The sequence below is a fragment of the Hemicordylus capensis genome, chromosome 4 (genome assembly GCF_027244095.1).
Source record: "Hemicordylus capensis ecotype Gifberg chromosome 4, rHemCap1.1.pri, whole genome shotgun sequence".
NCBI lineage: Eukaryota > Metazoa > Chordata > Lepidosauria > Squamata > Cordylidae > Hemicordylus > Hemicordylus capensis.
Genome location: NC_069660.1, coordinates 32,592,952 through 32,618,997, shown reverse-complemented (window position 1 = coordinate 32,618,997; position 26,046 = coordinate 32,592,952). Strand labels below are relative to the sequence as shown.

Sequence of the window (26,046 nt, the reverse complement as noted above, 5' to 3'; positions counted from 1 at the left end):
TTCTTGTAATCGTAAACCCCTTCAACGTGCGCACTCTCAATCATTGGTTGAGTAGGGCTTGTCTTATTGCGGGAGGAGCAGTTTAGGGTTGGCTTCAGGACTTTGTGTCCATCGCTGCAAGTTGGTGGGGCCCTTGTTCACCAATGGGTAGAGGATAAAAACTGAAAGCATACTCTGGGGTCCTCTGCCAAGTTACTCAGGCATGAAAGTCAAGCTACTTAATAACTTTTTGTCTTGAATAGAGGGGCACATTCCAACTCTCGGCGGTATACTTAAAAAACAGCAAAACTGTTCTTTAATTAGAATTCTTCATATAAATTATTTAATTCTTTAAAAGTGTTACTTTTAAACTTAACGCAGAACGAGCTGTTTGTATGGTACCATGCATGGAGCTTTACGTTGAGTAAAAATTCCTGAAGGATCGCAATCTAAAAAGACTGAGTTAAGATCAAGAGGGAAGTAAAGTCACCGTGTAACCTTCGTCGAGAGGTTTTGTTCAGCTTGTACCATCTCAGTGAGCCCCCTGCCTTTTTCAGGACTTCCCACTGGAGCTGGTCTCAATACTAAGACTTGGACCTAGCATCTGTGTTTAGTGTCAGGGTTCAACTCTGGAGCATATAAAGAAAGAATAAAGTGTGTTGAGCAGGTGCAAAGTACATCAACCTCACAGCTGAGGAACTAGAGAAAGATTCAAGCCTGAGATGGGCTTATACATCATAGGGTAATATAGTGTCTCCAATCAGACTTAAAACTTGGTGTCTTTTTTCCCCTAGAACTTAAGCATGGCTAAAATGAGCTTTGTCAAGTATTTATGAGTTTACATTAAAGTAGTGGTGGTACTGAATTAGGCATACTGTAAATTGTTGTAGTTCTAATTAGCTAGCTCTGCCTACCATAGTAAAAATGTGCCCATGCTGCTTCATTGCTGTTTGGCCTTGTATCCAAGCCCTGTGTATGTTTGTTCAGAAGGAGGGAGAAGTGCAAAGGGCTGTAGCCTTCATGGGTGTAGCAGTATTGAAAACTCTGGTTCACCTGCAGATGATTGAAGAACTGCTTTTTACCCCAATTCAATGTAACAGTAGGTAACTGATCCTTAATGTGCACATGAGTATTCAGCATAGCCATTAGCAAGGCACAAAATGGGATATTTTTGTTTAACAGTGTCTTAGTGGGAGGCACAAACAGCTTTGTGTGCCTTACTGCTAATAGGCCTATAAAATATCCAAGTCTTGGGGGTTTCCAGACTGATAGACATGAGAATATGCCCTTAGACTCTTGACTCATCAACCCACAAAATGGAAATGTGGAAGGGGAGGGAACCTGTTAAAGATAGGTGTACAGCCTTAAGTTAATATGGAGTGAATTTGCCACACTTGTGATAAGTTAGTCCCCTCACAAATGCTGTCTCAATTGGCTAATTGAGAAGAAATCTGTTACTTGTATAGACTTAAGTTTAGGGTCTCACAACTTCACAATTGAGGTGGAGGCAGGATGCTGATGTTTTCCAAGGGCACCTGTATACACACTGCTGAAGCAATACAGACCATGCATCTTCCAGTGTGCACCATACTGAATGAAGATCAACAGGCAGATTTTGATTTGACCTAAGACAACACTCAGTTGCAGGATCAACAGCATGCACACCAGCCACTGCTAGATCCTTAGCTGTTCTGAAGTAAATACTAATAGGTGAACTATAGACAGGGTCACAAAGACTTACATCTAATAAATAGATGAGTCCTCAAGGACTCAACAATGATTTAAGTAGTTATCAATTTAGTGCATATGGTGGGGAAGGGCAATTACAGAGAAGGGGACAGTGGTTCAGGAATGACATAAGCATGACAATTGCAGAATGTTGAGCAAGAGAGAGGATGTTCCTAAGGAACAAAGATAAAAATTAGTCAATTGGGGCTTAGTGGTCGAGTTGGGGAGTAAGAATAGAGTTCATCAGGTCCAAGAAGTTCTAGTTGTTGCTGTATTGACTTGGCAAGTTGAGGAAAGCCTTAATCATAGAGCCAATGTAGCAGTTTGTGGTTCTAGCTGTTACCAAATGGTCTGGATACCACACACCCCTGTATTGGCCAAAATAATTGTATTGGTTAAAATGATAGGGAGGAGATGAAGTGGCACTGTGTCAAGATGTCTGGCTGGCATAATTCAAATGCAAAGAACTTGTGAGGATGTACGGACTTAAAGCAATATAGTCAGACCCTCCCTTTAATTTTATGTTAAAACACAGGCAGAAGATTTGCCGTAGTCCTGCTCCTCAATTCTGAGCAGTACCAGAACAAGAGACATGTAGCAGGTTGCTTACATCAGGGCTGGAGGTTTACTCTTGGTTGTACAGAGCAATAGATGTGCTGTTAGAGCTACAATGCAGTAAGAGCCTTATTTTTATTTTTAACATATTTTTATACTGCCCAAAACTTACGTCTCTGGCTTAAATCTTTAAATCTTTAAATCTCTGGCTTAAATCCTTGAGGACTCAACAAGATTTAAAAAGTAAAACAAAAATTTAAAAACCAAAACAAGAAATTTAAAACACAGTCTAAAATTTTAAAACAATAGTCTAAAAACAACATTAAAACCATCAAAACAATATCAGTTAAAAGCCTGGGTGAACAGATGCATCTTTAAAGACTTTTTTAAAGTTGTCAAAGATGGGGAGGCTCTTATTTCACTAGGGAGTGAATTCCAAAGCCTCATGGCAGCAACTGAGAAGGCCCGTCCCTGAGTAGCCACCAGACGAGCCAATGGCAAATGCAGACGGACCTCTCCTGATGATCTCAATGGTGGGGTTCATGACGAAGAAGACTGTCTCTTAAATACCCAGGGCCCAAGCTGTTTAGGACTTTATAGGTAATGACCAACACCTTGTATTTTGCCTGGAAACATTTTGGCAGCCAATGTAACTCCTTCAATACAGGAGTAATATGGTCTCTCCTAGATGACCCAGAGACCAGCCTAGCTGCCGCATTCTGGACCAACTGTAGTTTCCGGACTACGTACAAGGGCAGCCCCACATAGAGCGCATTGCAGTAATCCAGTCTGGAGGTTACCAGCAGATGTACCACTGTTTTGACGTCATCTATCTCAAGAAATGGACGCAGCTGGTGTATCAGCCGAAGCTGATAGATGGCACTTCTGGCCACTGCCTCAAATTGGGACACCAAAGAGAGACTTGGATCCAGAAGCACCCCTAGACTGTTTACCTGTTCCTTCTGGGGAAGTGTGACTCCATCCAGAACAGGCAGATCAAAATCATCTCTCTCCTTAACATACCTAGTGACCTTTAGGAAGGCCTTAAAGATGCACCTGTTTAACTAAGCGTTTTGTTGATATTTTACTAGCTAACGGTTTTAAATCATTTTAAATACTTTAATTATGAGTTCATTTTTTAAAATCTCCATGAGATTATCTAATCTGGTGGTACTGAATAACAAAGTGTGGGGGCCCTTTAGTTTAGAAAAGAGGTAATGAAAGCCATGGTTGACACTTATAAATCTGTGCTTGGTATGAGAGAAAGTTCTCCCTTGTTCATAATTACTAGAATGCAGGATCATTCATTGGCATGGGTCGGCAAGAGATTCAGAGCAGACAAAGGAAAGTACTTCTCACACAATGCATAACTAATATATGGAATTTATTTACTGTTGTGGGATATGGTGATGGCCACTAGCTCCACTTCTACAGCCAGGTGGAAGGGAATAGGAGATTTGTTTTCCCTCCCTTGCTCCAGGGAATAGGGGGATTGTCCCTGATCTTGTACTGAGCAAGGTCAAGGACTAAAAATGTAATCTGTGCATGCTTACCTGGAAGTGAACCCTACTCAACACAGCAGGACTTACTTCTGAGTAGACATGCATATGATTGCATTGAAGAGAAAAATCAGAGTTCTGATGACCACACACTGGCTTGGCTACCAAGTTGCAAGTAACACAACACACACAAACTTTAGGGAAATGTACCAATGTTCTTGTATAAACAGTATAAGTATACAGTATTATAACATATCTCTTTCTGTTATATTTCTGTTATATTAAATTTTAGGTTACAGCCAAATATGCCATCATGTTTATTACTGTTCAGTATAATGTTACCTATACGACAGGTAAGATCAATGCTAAATCTGCATGTTTTATAGTATTTAAAATAATTTAGCTTTGTAAATAATAAAATGTGGATATGTTTTGCATTAGTAAGTTAGCTGATAACAATGCCTATGTGAATGGGGCACCTGTCCCAGATGTAACACAGGGAGTATGCTGTGGTGCCCTTTTGTGAACCCTAGTGAAGCAGTTGTAGCAGGGCAGCATGCATCTCTGTCCCACTACTGTAGGCACTGCCTGCCTACTTGCTGCTGGCCTCCCTGCCCTGCTGGGTAACAACTCATTTCCCCCCCTCTGCGGTGCTCACTACAAGGCACAATGCAGCAGATGACTCCTTATGATCTCCTCCACTTTCTCTTCTGGAAAGAGAAGAGTGAAGATGGCAGCAGCAGCAAATTGCTTGTCTTGGTTTACTTCTCTAATTCTTTTGCTCTAGCTCATCTCCAAGAAAAAAGCATAAGGCAGGATGGGAAGAGGATTCTTGTCCACCTCCCACCACAGTGTCTTCCTTCATCTCCGCAGCCTAGCACTTTTCACCTGTCTGCTTCTTCCAGAGCAGAGGCAGCTCAGCAGCATAGGTGTTCTCTTTCCCCCATTCCGCACATTGGGTTCAGGAACAACCATTCAGCCTGCTCATCCAGCTGTGAGCTTAGCAGGGACAGTTTCAGTTTTGTGAGAGAAATTTATAGGAAAGGAAAATAAATATAGACTCTGCAATTCTTGTACTTTATTTCCTGGATAGGATCCTGTTTTTGCCTTAAGAATTCCCCCTCTCCTACATCTGCTGCTCTACATCACCAGCTGCTTTCAGACCTGGCAGATCTACTTGCCTTAATGTGTTATGCCATAAGGAAAGCAAGCAAGAGAATATTCCCCAGGAGTTCCCCTCCCTTCTTTCCCAAATGGCTTTATGGAGTCAGCTATCTTTTTCCATAACACAGGCTGCCTGTTGGCTTGTAATTTTGGGGAGCTGAGCAGTAGTCAGGCAGTCTGCAACCAGTACAAAGGGTGGGGGCAAGCCCTGCTTTCTTCCTTCTAGGTTCACACTGCTTTCCTTCATTGACTCAGGTTATGGTGTGATCCTGTACCTGTTTACTCAGTAAATACCACTGTAATTGGGCTTACTCCCAGGAGAATCCATAGGACTGAACCTTTGCATCAGTATGTTCTCTAATTTTTTCATCTGTTTGCAGAAATGAGTTTTGTTCTGGACGACAGTATCAAGGCAGTGGGCTGTGGAATGCACTCCCTATAAATATCCATGGCTTAACATATTTTAGTAACCTTTTGAATGTGTTAACTCATTTTAATAGTTTCTTTAACTGCGTTTTTATTGTATGTATGGTTGTGAACTGCCTAGAGCAGTGGTATCCAAACTGGGGCCTCCAGATATTGATGAACTACAACTCCCATCAGCCCCAGTTACAACTTGTTGTTGCTGGGGTTGATGGGAGCTATAATTCAGCAACATCTGGAGGCTCCCAGTTTGGAAACCACTGACCTAGAGCCTTGGGAGTCAGGCAGTGTATAAATAAATAATGAAGTAGCCCTAGATAAAGAGATCCCTTCCCTCCCAAGGGCTTATAATACAGGGAGAGAAACAAATTGGGAGATGGGTATGAGCAACTGTAGTTGCATGTAATTAAGGTTTTGTTTCAGGTGCACTTAGGACTAGCAGGTTAATCCAAAGGCTCCATGGAAAAGGTGGTACCATTGAGTAGGTGTTGTAGGACCAAGTTCTTCTTCATTGAGGGAGAATGAATGAAGTAATTTAAGGCAGCAGGAGACTTTGAGACAAAAAGTCTTGGTCTTCGTGTTAAGCTCCATGGTGGAATCTAGACCAGGAATTTAATGATTTTTTTATTTGAACATCAGATGCTTATATTCCTTCAAGTCCTTCAAGATCAGCTAATAACCAAATAAATAATAAAAGCCAACTTCAGCTTTTCTAATACTAAGTTGGGTTCTTTCCAGCCCAACAGTGCTGTGAACTAGTAGCTTTTAGGGCTGCAAGATTATTGCCCTGATTGATTGGGTGCTTTCCACACCCCAGTGCACTGCTGACTTGGGGCAACAGGATATGCCTGCTTTCAAAGTACCAGAGGAGTTTCATGGCTTTATCCAGTAACTGCTCTTGTGTGGGGGTATTGGATCAGTTTCACTTTGACTCCTGAGGACATGAACAAGCTGCTTGGAACTGTGCATCCTACCAGCTGTTCTCTTGACCCTTGTCCGTCATGGCTTATATTATCAAGCAGGGAGATTGTTGGAGAGGTCCTGGTTGAGATAGTAGGATGCCTCCTTGTTTAAAGAAGACAATTAATAGACCTCATTTAAAGATGGTAAACTCCTCCTGTATTCCGCCAAAGAAAACCACATGGCTCTGTGGTTTCCAGGAGTCAACACCGACTTGACGGCACAACTTTACCTTTTACACTTGCAATTACCTAACACTCAAGAGTTAGGCAATTATAGGCCTGTCTCCAATCTCCCATGGTTGGCCAAGGTGATTGAGAGGGTGATGGCCTCTCAACTCGAGGCAAGCTTGGATGAAACAGATTATCTGGACCCATTTCAAACTGACTTTCGAGCAGGCTATGGGGTGGAAACTGCTTTGGTCAGCCTGATGGATGATCTCCAAAGGAGAATTGACAGAGGGAGTGTGACTCTTTGGTCCTTTTGGATTGGAGGCTTTCAGTACCATAGACTACGGTATCCTTCTGGATCGCCTGTGGGGACTGGGTGTAGGGGCCCTGTTTTGCAGTGCTTTTACGTCTCGAGCGTATTTCAGAAGGTGTTGCTTGGAGACTGCTGCTCTACAAAGCGAGAGCTTTTGAATGGTGTCCATCAGAGCTCCATTGTCTCCAATGCTTTTTAACACCTACATGAAACCGCTGGGAGAGATCAGAGGATTTGGTGCAGGGTGTTCTGAATACACTGACGACACCCAAATCTACTTCTCCATGTCAGCTTCATCAGGCAATGGCATAACTTCCCTAAATGCCTGCCTTGAGTCAATAATGGGCTGAATGAGGGATAACAAACTGAGACTGCATCCAAACAAGATGGTAGTGCTCACTGTAGGAAGCCGCAGTTCAGGAAATGGGTTCCTGCATTTTGGGGGAAACAGATCTGCTTGTTTTTGCATGGAGTTATACTCCCCCAGAAGGAACAGGTTCGCAGTTTGGCGTATTTCTGGACCCAACCCTCTCCCTTATATCTCAGGTGGAGGCGGTGGCTTCCTATCAGCTTCAACTGGTTCGCCAACTGCGCCCTTATGTGACATTAAGATAGTGGTGCACATGCTGATAACCTCCAAGCTTGACTACTGCAATGCACTATATGTGGGGCTGCCTTTGTACATAGTTCAGAAGCTGCAATTGGTGCAGATTGCTGCTGCCAGATTGGTCTCCGGGATGTCCCATAGAGACCATATTATTTTGGTTCTAAAATATTTGCACTGGCTAGGTTTCCGGGCAAAATACAAAGTGTTGATTTTTACCTATAAAGCCCTTAATGGCTTGGGGCCATGATAATTTAAGAGAGCGCCTTGTTCGTTATGAACCCTGCCATATAATTTAGATCTTTGGGGAGGCTCATCTGAGGGTGCCACCAGCTTTGTGACAACTCAAAGGCATGCCTTCTCTGAAGTTGCCCCAGGACTCTGGAATGAATTTCCTGCTAAGATTAGAGTTATTCCATCCCTTTTGGCTTTTAGGAAACAACCAAGCTTTTTAGTTAGTTGGCTTGTTTTTAAGGGTATTAAGCTGATTTTTATGTTTTAGCAGTTAAATTCTTGGTTTGTTTTATGCTTTAAACTGCCTAGAAACTTCAGTAGTGGGCATTATACACATGTATTAAATAAATAAATAAATGGCCCAAGAAGTCTGAACTAGGCAAAGGAAAATCAGATGAAAGAAATAGTTGCCCAGGCAACAGTATCAATGTGTCAACCTCCAACTGATCCAGATGCCTCCCAAAAGACATTGGGCCTTGGAATGTGTATTTGCACTCTTTGTAAATGCTAGGATGGAAGGGCCGAGGAAGAGAAAACAGCAAGCTGCAACGAGTGCTGAGCCCAGGGAGGCAGAGGCTAGTGGGTGAACTTAACTCCCGCCTCTCCTATAATGCACTTCGAGGAAGCGCTAGGTAGCAGAAGCAACACCTTGCATCTTGTTTCACGATATGTAGGCAGGCCACCTTTGCATATTCATATATTTTTAGGTCTTCAGTGCTGCTATTATGGATCTGCATCTTGGGAGGAAAAGTCAGATGGAATTGACAAGGGGTTGCTAATGCTGTTGTGCATGCTTTCCAGGCAGAGGATAGGGGATTCTTTCATGTGGTTCCACCCATTCCCTAGCAGCTGATCCCTGCAGCAAACTGCCTGCCACTGTCAGATTGTGGGCTGTGGGAAGGGATAAGAGAGAGCTCATCTACTTCCCCCACCCCATCCTAAGATTGGAAGTTGTTCAGCAGCTTTTCTTTGGAGCTGTGGGAAATCCGCTGATGGGAAATGGAAAAAGCTTTTTTAAGCAACAGGCTATGCTTGCTACTTGCCCCAACAGAGTGGTTATAAACTGCCCCCCCACATGCACACACACCTTAATCAGCTATATGGAAATACTAACAGTGAACTGCATCTGTTAGCCACAGAGATACCTGCAGCTGAAATACAGGCATATTTTTTTTATAGTGGGCTACATGACAGTGTACTGATTTTCATTAGAATTGTAACATTTATTCATATGCCCATTTATGCAAATGTTGATGGGTTCACACATTAATTGATTAAAACATCTTTAGCTTTTGCCTTCTAATGTTGAACTTCAGTGTTACAAAATCCAATACATAGTGGATCTCTGAATCAAAGTTACATTTGAAGTATAATAGCTCACATGCAAGTTTTATTTTCTTTTAAAATCTATTTACTCTTGGATAGCAAATGCTTAGAAGGTATTTCCAAGCATTTGGTAATATAAAACTGATTATTCTCAAGTGCTTCTGAACTGTATGCCCCAATTCAGAATTTGTGGAATGGTAAATACATTCTTAGATTGAATGATAATGACCACTGCACAAGTTACGTTCTGCTGATACAAATGTTAAACAAAGTCTTTTAACCTCACTTGCCTCTGACTAGAGAGGAAGAATGTATTGTGTAGATCTTAAATAAACAGCACTGCTGAAGGGGAGTTAACTTTGTGTTCTTCTGTTGCCTGTTATGTTGCTCAATTGCATGCTATACAATTGTATACTGTTATAATAATAAGATATTGTACATTTCAGATGACAGGCCTGAGCCAGTACATTTCTATGAATATGGTCCAAAAGATATGGCTACCATCTTTTTCTACATGCTTATAGCCATTATTCTGCATGCAGTGATTCAGGAATACATACTAGATGTAAGTTCACAATTATTAGGTGGGTGTGAATGTTAGATTTTCTGAGTTAATGATGTCTTCTAAGTAAAGAGAGCTAATTTAAAATATACTTTTTTGCCTAGTTCAGGGACATTGGACTTCTATTTAACCAATCTCCTTCCATGGGAGTTGAGAAGGCACATTTCTCTATAGATGCAGCAGGCCCCATAAGGGTTCGAAGATATTGCCATTGTAAGATCTATAGCAGTGTTTTTCATTACAAAGCCGGGGCAGCTTCCACTGCCCCCAAGTGTGGCTCACTGACTAATTGTTTGTTAGGTCTGTACGAAGTTTTAGCTGAATACACTCCATGGGTCGCCCTACCACTGTGTAGAGGCAGCTGTTCCCACCACTTAGTGCTGTGCTCTATTTTATGTTGGTGGGACTTGTATAGGGAAACGGAGCTCTGGCACCATTTTAGAAGGTGTGTGCTAGAGCTTGGGGGGAAGTGCTGGAAAGACTGCTCTCCCAGTTACTCTGTGCATGCCTTCCAAGATGGCAAGGGGTCTCAACAAGGCTCTGTTTCTCTTAGAGGGGCCCTCCAGTGTTAGGAAAAGTGCAGCACTGCATGGAGGTCAGCACAGTGAGAAATGGCTGTCTCTCTCTCTCTTTTTGTCAAATGGCAAAAAAGAGAGTGAAGATCGCTGATCTATGTGGAAGACTGAGTTACAATCCTCCTTCCCTGGCCTTACACCTTATTGTACAGCCAATGGTTCAGTCTGCCAACTGAAATGGATGTGATGCCTTAAACATGTTGCATCCATACTTTTGGTCCAGGCATTGCTGCTTAGCTGAAGAGTGACCAACATTCATGAGCCTGAAGTAGATCCATATGTCTTGTAACTTTGTCATTTAGTCAAAATGAGTGACTGTAGACCAAAGTGCTTGGTAGATCACAGACTCGGTTGATTTCACCATGGGTCATGTGGAGCTCTCTCGAAATGAATAGACACTTCACAGCAGTAATGCTTGGTAGATGGCTCCGTGTGTTATCACTAGTTCCCCTTCCAAGCTTAAGTTGGAAGTCTATTGATAAAGATACTTTTATTTAAAGGTTTACTTCCTCCCATATGAACCCACTCTGCATTTTAATGTCTTGGGCAGCCCTTCTCTAGGTGCCCTTGCTTCCAAAGGCTAGATGAGTGGCCTTTTTTGTGATAGACGTCCTTGGCTGTAGTGCACTATCTGGGGACACTTGCCTGGTGCCAGCCTTACTGAGCTCTAGGTACCAGGTGAAAACCTCTTACTTGCCCAAGCATTTCTTAATTGATGTTGGTGATTTTGTTTCTGCTTCTGAGTTTAGTTTTGCTTTATACTGTTCTTTTGCTTTTGTATTTCAATATATTGATTTCTTCCTGAAACTTTTTAAACTGTATACTGTGTTTGGACTCCTAAAACTGAAAGGCAGGTTAAATAAAAAGACCTTTTAATTATAACACTGTATTCTAAATTGCCATGTCAATATATGATGAAACAATAGGCATTCTTACGTTTTGGGTTTAAAATTAGCTCAAAATCCCATTTTTTCAGTACAAATTGCATGAGATCTCAGAGTTCAACAATAGAAAACTGGCAGCATGATCCATAAATTTCCATCATGGTGCAAATTAACAGTGCTGACATAGAGATTGACTGTACCCTGCAAATGATAAACATGCCTCATACAGTGAACCAATACCACATTCAAGCCAGAGCAGCAAGTACAGTTCTCCCTAGGGGTGTGCAATTCGGATTTTTGGTGTTTCGATTTGGATCCGAACCAAAACACCCCTGTTCTGTTTTGTATCCGAATATGGCCCATCCGAATCACTCCTGATTCGATTCGGATCCAAATTAATCTGAATCCGAATCAATTCGGATTGAAAACCGGGTCCCAGGGGCAAAATAGTGGGGTGGGGTGGTAGTGCCCAATGGGTGGAGGCTACCACCCAAATTTCAGGGGGATTGGGCAAAGGGCTGATTTTTGGTGAATTTTTGAGGTTTTAGTGTCTTTGGGGCAGATCGGGGGCATAACGTGGGATCTGTGCCAAAAGGGTGGGGTGGGGTGGTAGTGCCTAATGGGTGGAGGCTACCACCCCAATTGCAGAGTGATTGGGCAGAGGGCTGAATTTCTGAAGTTTACGCGTTTTTGAGGTTTCCCCCCATTAGGTATAATGGAGGGTGTATCGCTTCACGTCGGGGGGGGGGGGGGGACTGCGAAAAAAGCTACGAAAAATTTCGGAGGGCCAGAAAGGTGATTCAGTTCGGATCCGAATCACCCGAAATTGGCTGTTTCGGGTACAGATCGTTCTGTACCCAAAACGTTTTGCACATCCCTAGCCTCTCCCCTCCTCCCAACCAGTGTGTTCTCTAATTTTTTTTCTTCTGTCTTCAGAATGAATTTTGTTCTGGGCAGCAGTATCATGGCAATGTGTGCACATGTATATTCAGAGTGGGATCATCCTGATTCTGTCTGAGCGGGATCTAAAATTAACTGTACGGACATTAAAAAAACATGGGTGTGCACACCTTATGGGGAACACTGCTCTCAACTAAATACTAGTGCAATGATCACACATGTATCGGCCAAGAAGCAGATGTAGTTGCCATATATTATGGCTATCCATGCACTTGTCACTGATAGTAATACAAGGGGTGTATACCTCAGGCCACAAGTCTGCCATTGTCATTCCTTTTTTATCATGACCTTTCAGGATAAGGGAAGAATTCAAGGGGACTTTGTAAGAGCTAAGGCCAGTGTGAGCATCTCGTCTAGCACCCTTATCTGATTTAGCACTATTTGTACATGTTGTGATTGATCAGACCAGCTATAAGCCTACATTGGAGCTAAGCCTGCACTAGATAGTATTCATAATCTATTGATTTGTCCTGCTGGTGGTCCTTTCTTGATCAGCATTCCAAATAGGACTTGACCATCTCCATAGTTATTTAGGAGGCTGCAGCCAGCATAGGGCGCAGTGTTGTGAGGTAGCTGGTATGTTGCATCATTTTTTTGCCAGTACATAAGCAGCAGCTCCTGAAAACTGCTGGTTGACTGTGTCAGGATAGATTTGTTGTGGATCATATCCATTATGTTGTCTTTGCTCATATCAACTACCAAGAACTAAAAGTCCAATTTGGAGATACTAACTGAAACAAATACTAAAGTTGAGCTATACACTGACATTGCAGGGATGTTAGATTGGCTTCTTGGGCAGATATGTATTGTAGTCAGTAAAGACAAACAGATGTCTTTATGCCATGTGTATCTTTTTTAACTTCTAGAAAATTAATAGACGCCTCCATCTGTCAAAAACAAAGCATAGCAAATTCAACGAATCGGGGCAACTTGCATTTTTCTACTTGTTTTCATTTGTCTGGGGCGCAAGCATTTTGTCTGCAGTAAGTAAGTCAAGTTATTTTTCTTGAATTTGTTAAATGTGCATTAGCCAAAATATCATCAAGTATTCTAACTTTATATTTCCCCCCTTAGGAAGAATTCACAACAAATCCAACTTTGTTGTGGAAAGATTATCCTCATTCTCACATGTTGTAAGTCTTGTTCTTTTTCTGCTTCAGTATGATCAAGCCTAATCTATCTAGTATATTGTTTTGCTTGTCCAATCAACTTTCTGATAAAACTCTTCCCTCCATTAAAAACAGCTTTGAATATCTAGTCCACCATTAATTTTCTGTTAATTAAAAGAGGTTCAGAATTGTTCATGACAAGAATTGGTATCCTTTGTCAATCTAGTGGTCCATCTTTCCTAAGAACAGTGACCAGAAAGGTGTTTCAGGGAAGCCTACAGGCAGAATTTGATGGTGATAGGCCTAAATCCTTAGGAATATTTGAAAATAGGAAGGTACTGTCTGGATTCAGATATAAGAGGGATGTGATTTCCTCCTGTGTAAACATGCTTGGAGAGCAGTAGGCTAGTATACTCCCCACTTTTCTTTCATATACAGGAGGGAAGTGTTTGCTTTCATTTTGAATTAAACCATAGTTGTGTTACATGAAGCCACAATTTAATCCTGGTTTGCTTTGCCTAACTGTTCTCTCCATTCATATGTATCATGGAAATGTGGTTTAGTTCAAATGGAAAATAAAAGCTTTTACTCTGCTTCCCTTTTGTATTACAGAAAGTATCATGTGAGCTGGCAGCTTTCCCAGGCTTGTTCACATAACAGGAAACCATGGTTGCCTGTTAAATCTGATTTATTTATTTATTTACAATCATTTATGCTAGTTGCCATCGGAATGCTTATGACAATGAATTCTATAGGCTAACAACATTGTCTGAAAAAGCACTCTTCTCTTAAACCTGCTGCCTTTTGCTTTTAATCATAAATGTAATAGTCTTGTATTTTCAGAGTGAAAAAATCTTCTGTATTCAAATGCTCAATATCACTTGCAGCTTTATAAAATAGTCATTTTTCCTCCCTCCCCACCCCATGTTAATAGCCTGCTTCAGACACAACTATTCCACTCTAATAAAACCAGGGTTTTGTTGAATTTAAAAAAACCTGGGTGCCTGTACACACCCAGCTGCATTCAGTACTTCCTGATTTGTTAAACCAGTTTCCTGTGACAACTAAACTGGGGAAGTATGGCTTGAGTCATTGCTACAAACCATAGTTTGATTCTGGTTTCTGGGATCACTCAAACCACAGTTCTCAGTTTACGTGTCACAGGAAACTGGTTTTAAGAAATGGTATTAATGGCAACAAACCATAGTTTGCTGGACCAGGATCATTGCATCTGAAATACCAATATGTCGAGATGGGTTAAGCCTCCCTTCATAAGAAAAATGTTCCCAATCACGTTATTTACATCGTCTCTAGTATTATACCTTTTAAAGGTGGAAATAAGATTTCCATGTGGTGGTCTTAATAGGGTCTCAACATAGCCAAATATAAAGCCAATAAGTCTGTTTTCTAATGTTTAACTTCTGTTTATCTTAGCAAAAGGTGTTCATGTTCTCACTGACCTTCTACTGAAATGCTAAGATCTTTCCTGCTGATAACCAATTTAGACACCATCAGTGTAAAGTAGGATGGAGGTTTGCTCCACTGTACGGTGGTTTTCGCTTAAGCTGAATTTAATCTGCCATTGTGTTCAGTTACCCAATTCAGAGGAATCCATATAGAGCTCTTGTAGGACAGTAGCTAAAGATTTCACTGTACTGAGTATTTAGATGTGTTCATGCCCATCTCCAGACTGCTTGTTTAAGTATAAAAAATACCAGTCCGCATACAGAGCTTAGCAATACCCACTGTTGCTTTTTTTAGCATTGGGACAACTATCCTCTTACTCCTTAGATTTCTCTCTCCCCTCCCTACCCTCATTCCTTTATAAGAGAATGGATCCTCTCCTCATAGTTGCTACACTCCCAGAAGTTTTTGGTCTGCATAAACTGTTTAAATAGTGTTCAAAGAATGCAATGGAGTACACTTGCTGCCCTTAGCTTGCATTCATATTGAATTCATTCAATACAACATTTTTTTTAATGGAGTTCTAAAAATGTTATAGTGCAGATACTATTTTGTTAATATCTTGTTATAAAAGGAAATGCATATGATTGACAATATAAAGCAAAATCTTATGTGCAAAATTAACACTACCTGGGTCATTAATGACTACTTTTCCTCTTAGTTTTCAGGTTAAATTCTTCTATATTTGCCAGATTGCCTATTGGCTTCATGCACTGCCAGAACTCTACTTCCAAAAGGTTAGAAAGGTATGAATTGCAACTTCAGTCTTTAAAGCATTGAACTTGATCGTGATCTGTTGCCTTCATAATATTGGGTTCTGCGCCTAGCTATTGTGTACAAAGAGGAAGATTTTTATAAGTAAGAGAGAAGCTTGGGGAAAATGGTGGAGAAGGGAACTAAATATACCTTAAAATAGTACAGGAACATGTGCAAGGAGGGAGGTGTCTGATCACAATGTATTGTCCTTACAGAAAAATTTCTATTTATCTTTAATATAATTTTTATATAAGAACTTGAGTGAAGAGCATGATTCAATTAGGAAAATGGTTCATATCATAAGACTACTGCAGAAATGCCAAGAACAAGGAAAGCTTATCGAAAGCAATTTGTGTTTTGAAAGTAAAGTCTGTTTTTCCTCTTTTGTGTAATTGCAGGAAGATATTCCAAGACAATTGCACTATATCTGCCTTTATATTGCCCACATATCTGGTGCCTACCTTCTGAAGTAAGTATTTGTAAACTTAATTTCTTGTGACTTGTATTCTGTGGGGTGCTGAACAATGTATGGTCAACCTTATTACAAATAAGGTGGTTAATATTTCTGTATAATTTGAAACTATGATCATCCAATGTGATCATGACTGAGCAGAGACTTGAATATAGATCCACGCAGCACAGCTAACTCTTTTTTACTGTGACTAGATTACACTAGGCCCTATTTGTTACTAATGACCTTGAGCTTGGTATAACATTTTGAAGAAAATTTATTTCTCTTTATATTCTAGTCTTCAACGTTTGGGTCTAATTTTGCTGGTACCTCATTACCTTGTGGAGCTTATATTTCATGCCTCACGCCTCTTTTACTTCAGTGATGAAAATAAGCAGAAAGGGTAATTGTGTTACTACTGTTCTGTAACTAAGTTTTAAAACTCTGTGACATGTCTGTTGCTATTTTTAAAATTGGAGACTTGAGATGTCCCTTCACCATTGAGCTTCTCATTTCAAATAGCCCTTCTAGCACACCTTGGTTTGCTTAACTTAAAATGTAAGGCAGGGAATTTGGTAAAGGGAAAGACTATTCCACTATGCTGCGTTCCTGACAAGTTAAAATAACAAATCAAGCTTGATGTAGACATAATACTGCCAGCACTCTGGCTCAAAATACTCCTCCCCTGTATGTATTCAATCCTCCCTTTCAGTTCTGACATTAATTGTGGTTAGCATTATGCTTATGTTCAGCTTAGTACTAACCATAATGATAACCAAACCACTGTCCAGAATCATGGTGGGTTTGCAAACTGGTTGATGTTTAACATGGATACAGACACATTGCTAATTACAGTTAACTCAGAAATTGAAAGCAGGCAGAATGCTTGCATGAGGGAAGAGGAACATGCATTGAATTTTCTTGTGCATTTGCAGGAGATTGCATGTGTGTAACAGGTTGTCGTGCACCATTTTATGCAAGCCGTATGTGAAACCTATTTTGGAAGTGGCTAGCAATGTATCCTGTGTTGCCATTCAGAAAAGGAAAGATAAGCCCATATACTAGATTCTGTCCAATGAGCTGCACAAGATGACTAGCTGCAAATAGCATTATTTGGTAAACTTGTTAAATTTGGAAATATAAGGTGTTTGTGAAAGACAGCTGATTGAAGAAGGAAAATGCTTACAATGGTTTTTATTTTCAGATTTACTCTTTGGGCTCTACTGTTTGTAATGGCTCGTCTTCTGACCCTAACTTTGTCAGTCCTCACATTTGGATTTGGTCTGGCAAGAGCTGAAAATCCTGGCTTTTCCTTAGCAGAAGGAAACTTCAACATACTTACTGTTAGGTATAATGAACTTCTTGGATTGAATCTTTAAATTTGAAAGCTCGGGAAGTTAGATGTTCATGCAAAAAAAAAATTACTTATTTTTATTACTCCTAAGTTAGTAGGGAATTTGCACAAGTAAGGTTTCTTTGAAACCTTCATTACAATCTGTCTTAACCATAAGTAATGTTAGGTATGTTAAATATCCAGCATAGTTAATACATCCAACATTATATTTGCATTATTTCTGTTTAAAATTTTACATCTGATCCACCGGTAGCAATTCCTGCTATGTGTAACTAACATTTTAACTTGAAACTTATTAGAATTAGCTGTTTGGCTGCAATTTGTTTGACTCAAGCTTGGATGATGTGGAAATTCATCAATTTCCAGTTAAAGAAATGGAGAGAGCATATACAGAACCAGATTCCTAAGAAGAAAACAAATGCCACCAAGAGTAAACCAGCAAAAAAGGAATTGAGCAGAGGCAAGTATAGCCCTCAAATATATACTCCTTCCAGAGCCAGAAAAGAGCTTGGGTTATAACACAACACTGTTACTGCTACCTAAACTTGCAGCTGACAAACATTCTACTCTGTCCAGTTTATATAATTAACACAAAAGTGAGAGGAGATGTAAGAATATATTAAGAATGTGTGTGAGAGAGAAGCCATTTCAGAAGATGTCCAGACGTGAGGGTGGAATTGCACATATTCAATCTCTACGCATTCAGTATAAAATTTGAGAAGATCGCACATGTACACAGCTTGTTCAGTTTGTGGTAACAGAGAGAGCCCTTTGCACGCATATTAAGTACACTGGATTTTTTCAGAATTTATATTGATCATGTGATGAGTATGCATAATCCCTCTCCTCCACATATTTGAATAATTTCTAAACCAAGCTGCTAATCTCTTGAGAGAGAGTTTGTGGGCTGGCTAAACCCAGAGCAAATGTCATCTTGGTTACTTGTTTAAAAACATCACATGGTGGAAGCATCACAATTTCTCAAGTGGTAAGTAACTTTTCACCTCTCAAGTTCCACTAACTTACTAGGTGCCATAAAGAGAATAGAGTAGATCAGTTCCAGTCTCCAAAGCAGTACACACATGCATTGGGCAGATAGGCCAAGATGCTATATGTTATAATGTTTTGCACAGTGTGCTTCCTCTTCCCATTGTTTTACTCTGCTTAGTTACTTCCTGGCTGACAGCAAATGTTAGTTTACTACTAGATTCAAACCAACAAACAGAGGTTTGGGTTCCCCTTCCAAACTAGCATTGCAAAGTATGGCTAGAAAAGAGCACAAATCTGTGGCTTGCAGCAAACCAGTACCTAAATGGAGTGTATGGGGTGGGGGAAGGAGCCTAGGTCACTAATTCCAACCCACGTTTTGGCATTATGTGGATCAGCCTAGTGTGTAGAATCTATATCTTGACCAGAAATATACATGCTACTGAGAACTCAGACAGCCCCCAAATGAAGTATGGGAGACTAGTAGCAATTAAAAGACAAATAAGCTGAAATTCAGAGTAGCTTAGGAAGGGTTCCTGAAGGAAGTCTTTAAAGGGGAAGAAAGAATCTTACAAGCTGAGAGAGGAAAAACTTCAACTAGGGTATAAGATGCAGAGAAGGCCTAGTGATACGAACAGATTGTGCAATAGCATGCCTAGTAGATTGTACTCTGTATGTAATTTAAATAGCTGCAGTTGTTTGTTCTGCTGCTGTGAAAGCATAAATTCTCCATAAATGCTAGGTAGTGTGTTAAGCAGTTGGTCATAAACTGACAAGGCTAGTTAACATGAACATGATCTTAAGTCTATTATGTCTCTCCCAAGAACTCATACGTGGGTGGGCATTAAGTTTGCCTTGTGTGTTAAGTCCTGGATGAGAGTGTCTTTATAATATGTCTTGGTTTGCCTGGAGATGGCGATACAGGGAGTGTATCCACTGACTATAGGGCAGCTGTTCCAGTGGTGTTGGAACAGCGGAACAGTTGGCAGGTCAGCAGGCTGTTACAGGGGAAATCAGAAACTTAATAGCTTTTTCCCCTTCCGGCTGTCCTGCCATCTCTTTGACCTTGGGGAGCAGTGCCAATCACCCACAGAGCCTTACCTTGCTCCTTTGTAATGCCAGGTCAGTCCAGAATAAACCAGAAACCATCCATGATTTGATTCTGGATGCAGGGGCCAACCTGCTGCGTATCAGACTTGATTGGGAGAGGTGGGTGGCCCAATCTAGTCCCAGCTTCTTCCTCCAGGGTACTCAGGAAACAGGTGAGGGGTTGTGGAGTGGCTGTGTTCTATAAGAATAACATCTCCCTTACCAGGATCCTTCTTGAAGAGTCTGACAATATTGAATGTGTGTACTTGAGTTTGGGGACCAGAGATAGATTGGGACTTAGATTGGTGTACCGATCACCCCACTGCCCAACAGAGTCCTAACTTAGTTGGCGAACTTGGTCTCGGGCTTGGCGTCCCCCAGGCTTGTAGTGGTGGGGGACTTCAAAGTTCACTTTGGGACCAATTTGTCCAGTGGCTCAGGAGTTAATAGCAACCATGACAATGTTGGGCCTATCCCAAGTGTTTTCGGGACCAACACATGTTGCTGGTCACACACTTGATCTGGTCTTTCACTTTGAACAGGGTGGTGTTCCGTGCGTGGGGACTCCTGTGATTTCCCCAATGTCATGGACAGACCACCATCTGGTTAAGGGGGGACTCATAATCACACCCCACCTTCGCAGGGATGAGGGGCCTATTAAAATGGTCTGCCCAAGAAGGTTATTGGATCCCATAGGATTCCAAGGATCCTTGGAGGGATTTCGTGTTGGCTCTGCTGGTGATCCTGTTGATGCCCTGATGGAGAACTGGAACAGCAAACTCATGAGGGCAGTAGACGGGATCGCTCTTAAGCGTCCTCTCCAAACCGCTTCGAATGGCACTTTGGTGTACGGAAGAACTAAGGGGGCTGAAGCAGCAAGGTAGACGACTGGAGCACAAGTGGAGAAAAAATTGGCTTGAATCCAACAGATCATGACGCACATTTGAAGATCTGTGCTCTGGCAATATGGGTGGCAAAGAAGCTTTTGTGTTCTTCCCGTATTGCATCTGCAAGCTCATGTCCAGCGGAGTTGTTCAGGATTGTGAGGGGACTAATAAGTGCCCCTCCTCCCTTGAATCAGAATTTGGAACAATCCATTATCCGCTGTGATGTGTTGAATGAGTTGTTTGAATGTCTTATATTCAGGCCAACTTGGATTCAAACCCCACAATTATGACAGTGTCTGATGTGGAGGTGTGCAGTGACTCATCTTATGTGGTTAGACTGGATCAGTTCTAGTTTGTGACTCCTGAAGATGTGGTCAAGCTGCTTGGAATGGTGTGGCCTACCACCTGTTATCTTGACCCTTGTCTGACATGGCTTATACTACCTGGTGGGGTTGTTAGAAACCATAAATGCTTCTCTGAAGGAGGGCAGAACTCCTTCTTGTCTTAAGGAAGCAATTATTAGATCTCTTTTGAAGAAGCCTGCATTTGACCCCCTCATAGTGAATATAGCCCTGTCTCCAACCTTCATTGGTTGGGCAAGGTAATTGAGAGAGTGGTGGCCTCCCAGCTCCAGGCTGTCTTGGGAAAAAAAACAGATTATCTAGAACTCTTTCAGACTGGCTTTTGGTCAGACTTTGGGGTGGAAACTGCCTTGGTTGGACTTATGGATGGTCTCCTATTAGGAATTGATAGAGGAAGTATGACCGTTCCTCCTTCTGGATTTCTCAGTGGCTTTCAATACTATCAACCGTAGTATCATTCTGGAACTGAGGGGGTGGGAGGTGGGAGGCACTGCTTTGCAGTGGTTCTGCTCCTATTTCTCAGGCAGATTCCATACGGTGTCTCTTGGAGACTGTTCTTCAAAATCTTAACTCTTGTATGGTGTCCCTCAGGGCTCCTTAATTGTCTCCAATGTTTAACATCTACATGAAACTGCTGGGAGAGATCATCAGGAGATTTTGTGCAGGGTGCTATCAGTATGCTGATGACACCCAAATCTATTTCTCCATGTCAGCATCATCAGGAGAAGTTATAACCTCCCTAAAATGCCTGCCTGGAAGCAGTGATGGGCTGGATGAGGGATAACAAACTGAGACTGATTTGGAATAAGACAGAGGTACTTACTTTGTGGGGTCAGAACTCAGGAGATTATTTTGACCTGCCTGTTCTGGATTGGGTCACATTTCCCCAGAAGAGATATGTAGTCTGGGAGTGCTTCTGGACCCACACTTCTCCCTGGTCTCCTAGGTTGAGGCAGTGGCCAGAGGTGCTTTCTGTTGGCTCCAGCCAACACACCAGCTGCATCCATTACTTGAGACAAAACTACCTCAGAATGGTGGTACATCCAGATGCAGGGGGTTAACAACAGGAGAGAGGGCATACCCTCAACTCCTGCCTGTGCCTTTCAGCAGCATCTGGTGGGCCACTGTGCAAAACGGGATGCTGGACTAGATGGGCCTTGGACCTGATCCAGCAGAGCTGTTCTTATGTTCCTATCTGCTGTTAAACTCCAGACTTGACTACTACAGTGCGCACTATATGGGGCTGCCTTTGCACTTGGTCCAGAAACTGTAGTTGGTCCAGAATGTGGCAGCCAGGTTGGTCTCTTGGTCATCTTGGAGAGACCATATCACTCCAGTATTGAGAGAGCGACACTGACTGCCGATAAGTATCTGGGCAAAATACAAGGTGCTGGTTATAACCTGTAAAGCCCTGAACTGCTTAGGCCCTGGGTACTTAAGAGAATGCTGTCTTCGCTATGGACCCCATCACCCATTGAATCATCGGCAGGTTCATCAGCAGTTGCCACCAGCTCATCTGGTGGTTTTTCAGGGATGGGGCTTCTCCACTGCTGCCCCAAGGCTCTGGAATGTACTCCCTGTTGAAATAAGAGCCTCTCCATCTCTGACAACTTTTAAGAAGTCTGAGACACATTTGTTCACCCAGGCTTTTAGTTAGATACTGTTTTGATGGTTTTTAACGTTGTTTTTAATTTTAAATTGTGGATTTAGCCTTTTTATTTTGTAACTCGTATTTTATTGTGAACTGCCCAGAGATGCAAGTTTTGGGTGAGATAGAAATATGTCAAATATTTGTGATTTTTTTAATTGCAGCTAACTTGGTCAATGGAGTAGTAAAATTGGAAGAACGCACATCACCTAGAAAAAGAAAATCAAAAGCTTTGTGAGGAGCTATACAGAGGACAATGTGTTAACAGAAGACTTTTATTAAAAAAGGAAAAAGTTCCATCACCATGAACAGAGAGAGAAACTATTTGGCTGTTTTCCTGAAGGACACTGGTTGAAATATTATATTTTTAAACTTGCGTTTATCAATACAAAACTTATTATGAGAATATTTCATCACGAGTCTCGCTTATTTAACATTTTAATACTGTTTCCATCTTTAATTTATCTCTTGAAAGTGGAAATCTGGTTTTATTCTTGCATGCAAGTATGATGCAGTGTTTGGGGGTACAGGCACAGGAGAGGTTTCTAAATCAAACATCTTTATTTGGAGCTTTAAAAATATCAGTAACATTTCCATTAAGTTTCTTTAAAAAGTAGTTCTTAGAAACCTTTCTTAATTAAAGCACGCATCTTTTTTTTAGAAAATGTTTTGCACAAAACCCAATCGACTGTTCCCTTTATCACTGTCTGAAATGCACCTCTTTTATTCAGAGGTACCGGTAATTGAAAATGAGTTTTCTGTGTTAAAATTCATCAAGCTATGACGTGTTTATCCCTTTGTTTTAAAAGTAGTGTTTAAGAATGAAATCAAGTAATATCTTCACCATGGAAAACTGCCAGTTCAGCATAGTTTACAATGTCATTTCCAAGACTGAGTGCTAAGCAATTATCTATGGCCAAATTTTACATAATTGGTAATCTGATTTTCTCTCAATGAGTGATCTCCACTAGTTGGTCTCATATGAAATAGCCCCTGAAATCTTTTAAAATACATTTTGAAACTAATGCTTCTTAAAATAGTGCTAAAGAATTTGGTATATTTTTGTTTAGAGATCCATGAAACTCTTAACACATAATCATATCTAAAAATGAATGTTAAACATGCAGAGCTGTAGATAATGTTAGAGTAAATTTTCAAGTATGTCAGCTTCAGTAATGTTGTCAGCAGTCATGAATACTTGACTTATACAACAGCATCACAGTCATAACTTCTGTCAATCATTGAATCTTGGTTTGTTTGTTTTTCATTATAGAAAAGTTTTTACTCCCCAAACAGACACCTGCATTAATATCTGTTATCAAACATAGCTGAGATGCATAGTTACTATAGCACTAGCATACTAAAATCTCTTCTTGTGCTTAAGGTCTGGAAGGATGGCTGATACATTAAGATCAATTATACCAACAAGGATACAAAGAGCTACCTATAGTGTTGCAAGGGACTCGCACTAGCCCAGTGTAAACTCAAACATTTTACTAATTCCCACACAATACTGCAGCTTGTTTTTTGAATGAAAAAACCAGTTTACCATGTGACATAAGAAGTTGTCGGAAGGGAAAACAAGTCTCAAGTCCTTTTGAGTTCATGGAACTGGTGTCATGGTTCTTTGAATACTAGCCATTGAATGTAGAACTATAGACATAAGAGCAGTTTGAAAGCTCAGGCTTTCATTTAGAGCAGGGTTTCTCAACGTGTGGGTCCCCAGATGTTACTGGACTTCAGCTCCCATAATCCCCTGTCCCAGTGGCCTTTGGTTGGGAATTATGGGAGTTGAAGTCCAATTACATCTGGGGACCCACACGTTAAGAATCCCTGATTTAGAGAGCCCCCCCCCCCCCGCTTACCTTTCCGCATTCCTACATTGTCTTAGAAAGTGGGAGGTGGGGAGTGTTTTTCCTTAGGTTGGGCAAATTGAAGTTTAAGCTACAATCCTGGAAGCAAATATTATGAACTCAGTAGGGCTGCCTAGCATTGGCAACTGGGCTAATACAATATAGCCTCTGTCATTTTGATGTGCTACTTCATAAAATCCCAGCAACACAAGCTGCCAAATTAAAAATAAAAGCAGTGTAGTTTTCATTGTTTCCATGCTCTGTCGGGCTTATCTAAAACGTTTAACATGAATTGCTCAAGTCAGGCTGTTGTATGGCCCCCAAACGAATGAAATCCATACACTCTAGAACAATCCACATTCTTTTGAACCCCTCTCTTGCTAGTTTTAGTACTACTAACTTTGCGTTCTAGCAGTCTGATACCAATCTCTACAGGCACTACAACATAGAATCCAGTGGAGAAGCACACTGTATTAAAGGAACCTGTAAATTGGGGGGTAGAAGCTTTCATAGGTAGAGGCATCCAAATCCTTCATTGAGAGTATAATTGCAGTGGTGCCAAAGATGACAGGTATGTCTTTATTCCATATGCACAAGCACTGCCTGTATGCCTGCTGGAATTTCCTTGATAGCTAATGTCCACACAAACTATATTACTAAAAGAAGTTTACCACTTAAATGCCAAACATCAGGAAAGGGGTACAGGTAAACTGCTATTTTTTAGAAGTAAAGAGATCTGTGTCTGTCCTGTGATGAAATTGCACCTCAGTCCTGACCACACTCCTGTGAGAAACAAGTGACCTAAATCATACTTCTCTCATGAGCATTCAATAACTTCAATCACTTGCATTTAGATGTTGCCACACAGATAAAATCACTTTTGATAAAAGTAATGAGACTTTTTGTATGTTGGTGTTTAGCTTAGTTGTATCATTTGTATGCAAAATGCTATTCAGGATTTTAGTCCATTTTTTTATTTTCCAGCCTGTTCCTGTGTGTAAACTATAACTTTGTGAGTTCTCATAATCCTGTATATTTCTACTGAAAATGTTTACCATGAAACTAGAATATATTTTTTTATGATTTTAATAAAATGTATTTGTATAATGATGAATGCCTCATTTGATAAAAGTATCATCTTCTGAGCAGTTTTGATGAGAAAGTTGCAGCTACACTACTCACAAGATGATACTTACTCTGATCTGCATGCTTTGTTTTCTGGACTGTTCTAACAGAGGGAGGCCAAAGGCTAATAATATTTGTTGCATCCTCTGGATGGTAGTTGTGGGCACTGTGGAGTTGCAGGTTGAAGTTTGTATTGTCTAAAATGTGTTCTGTTGCGAAGTCAAACCACTTTCTCTTTGTTTTTATGGCAACCCTGCTTTTCTTTCAATACTTAAGATGTTGGCACATATGTGCACTCTCTCACGCGTGCACACTCATATATATTCACAAGTATAACACTATTTCCTTAAGTTTGAAAAATATATAGATAGATGGATTAAAACTTAAGGAAATTGTGTTATACTCATGAATTCCTGGAGAGTATTCACTTTTCCATGTTTGAAACTGCATTTCATATTTGTGGGAAATAGTTCAATTTAATACATTATCAGGAGGAAATCACTAAAACACTTCTAAGCATCTACACTTTAATTCATAACTTAATTTCTATTTCCTTCTCTTCCTCTGGATGCCAAACTTCTTGGTTAAGCATTTGAAGTACGTGTGTTTAAAATGCAAGTATTTTGTGTATGGATACTTGTGTGCGTGTACACCTGATATCTGTAAACTGGAAAGAATAATCTTTCCTATTGCAGCATGAGAGGAACTAAAACTATATATCATATTGTCCTGTGTCATTGCACTGCACTGATGGATGTTTTATGTACTATGAAATGCATTAAATAAAAGGTGGGCCTGTGCCTTAACATATTTTTGGTGAACTTTAAGTAGTTTTTCACAAGCAGATAGTTTAGAAGTATTGCCGTGAGACCTTGAAATATAGATGGTTTGGCACTTTTGACTAAAGGTTTTTGTCTACTAGGATGCAGGATCTTTCAAGAAGACTTGGCCACAATCTTTGAGGGGTCAAGCACAGTGTGATCATGCCTTTTTGGTATCGATTGCCTACCCTCAGTAGTGAAAGG

At 40.8% G+C, this 26,046-nt stretch overlaps 1 protein-coding gene across 3 annotated transcripts in view; it reads left to right on the top strand.

Moving 5' to 3' along the window:
- The window catches only part of LOC128322331 (translocating chain-associated membrane protein 1-like 1), a 32,179-nt gene extending 6,348 nt beyond the window's left edge, over positions 1–25,831 (top strand). For 2 of the 3 annotated variants that reach the window (XM_053243419.1, XM_053243418.1), the window contains 10 exons: positions 4,054–4,114; positions 9,402–9,520; positions 12,803–12,919; positions 13,011–13,069; positions 15,171–15,255; positions 15,664–15,734; positions 16,015–16,119; positions 16,921–17,064; positions 17,370–17,530; positions 22,208–25,831. In XM_053243419.1, the coding sequence (XP_053099394.1) occupies positions 4,075–4,114; positions 9,402–9,520; positions 12,803–12,919; positions 13,011–13,069; positions 15,171–15,255; positions 15,664–15,734; positions 16,015–16,119; positions 16,921–17,064; positions 17,370–17,530; positions 22,208–22,281 (975 nt within the window). In that variant the 5' untranslated portion in view covers positions 4,054–4,074 and the 3' untranslated portion in view covers positions 22,282–25,831. Of the gene's footprint in view, positions 1–2,169; positions 2,383–4,053; positions 4,115–9,401; positions 9,521–12,802; positions 12,920–13,010; positions 13,070–15,170; positions 15,256–15,663; positions 15,735–16,014; positions 16,120–16,920; positions 17,065–17,369; positions 17,531–22,207 lie in introns of those variants that run through there. The other variant, XM_053243420.1, reaches the window with a different exon arrangement.
- The last annotated feature ends 215 nt before the right edge of the window (positions 25,832–26,046 follow it).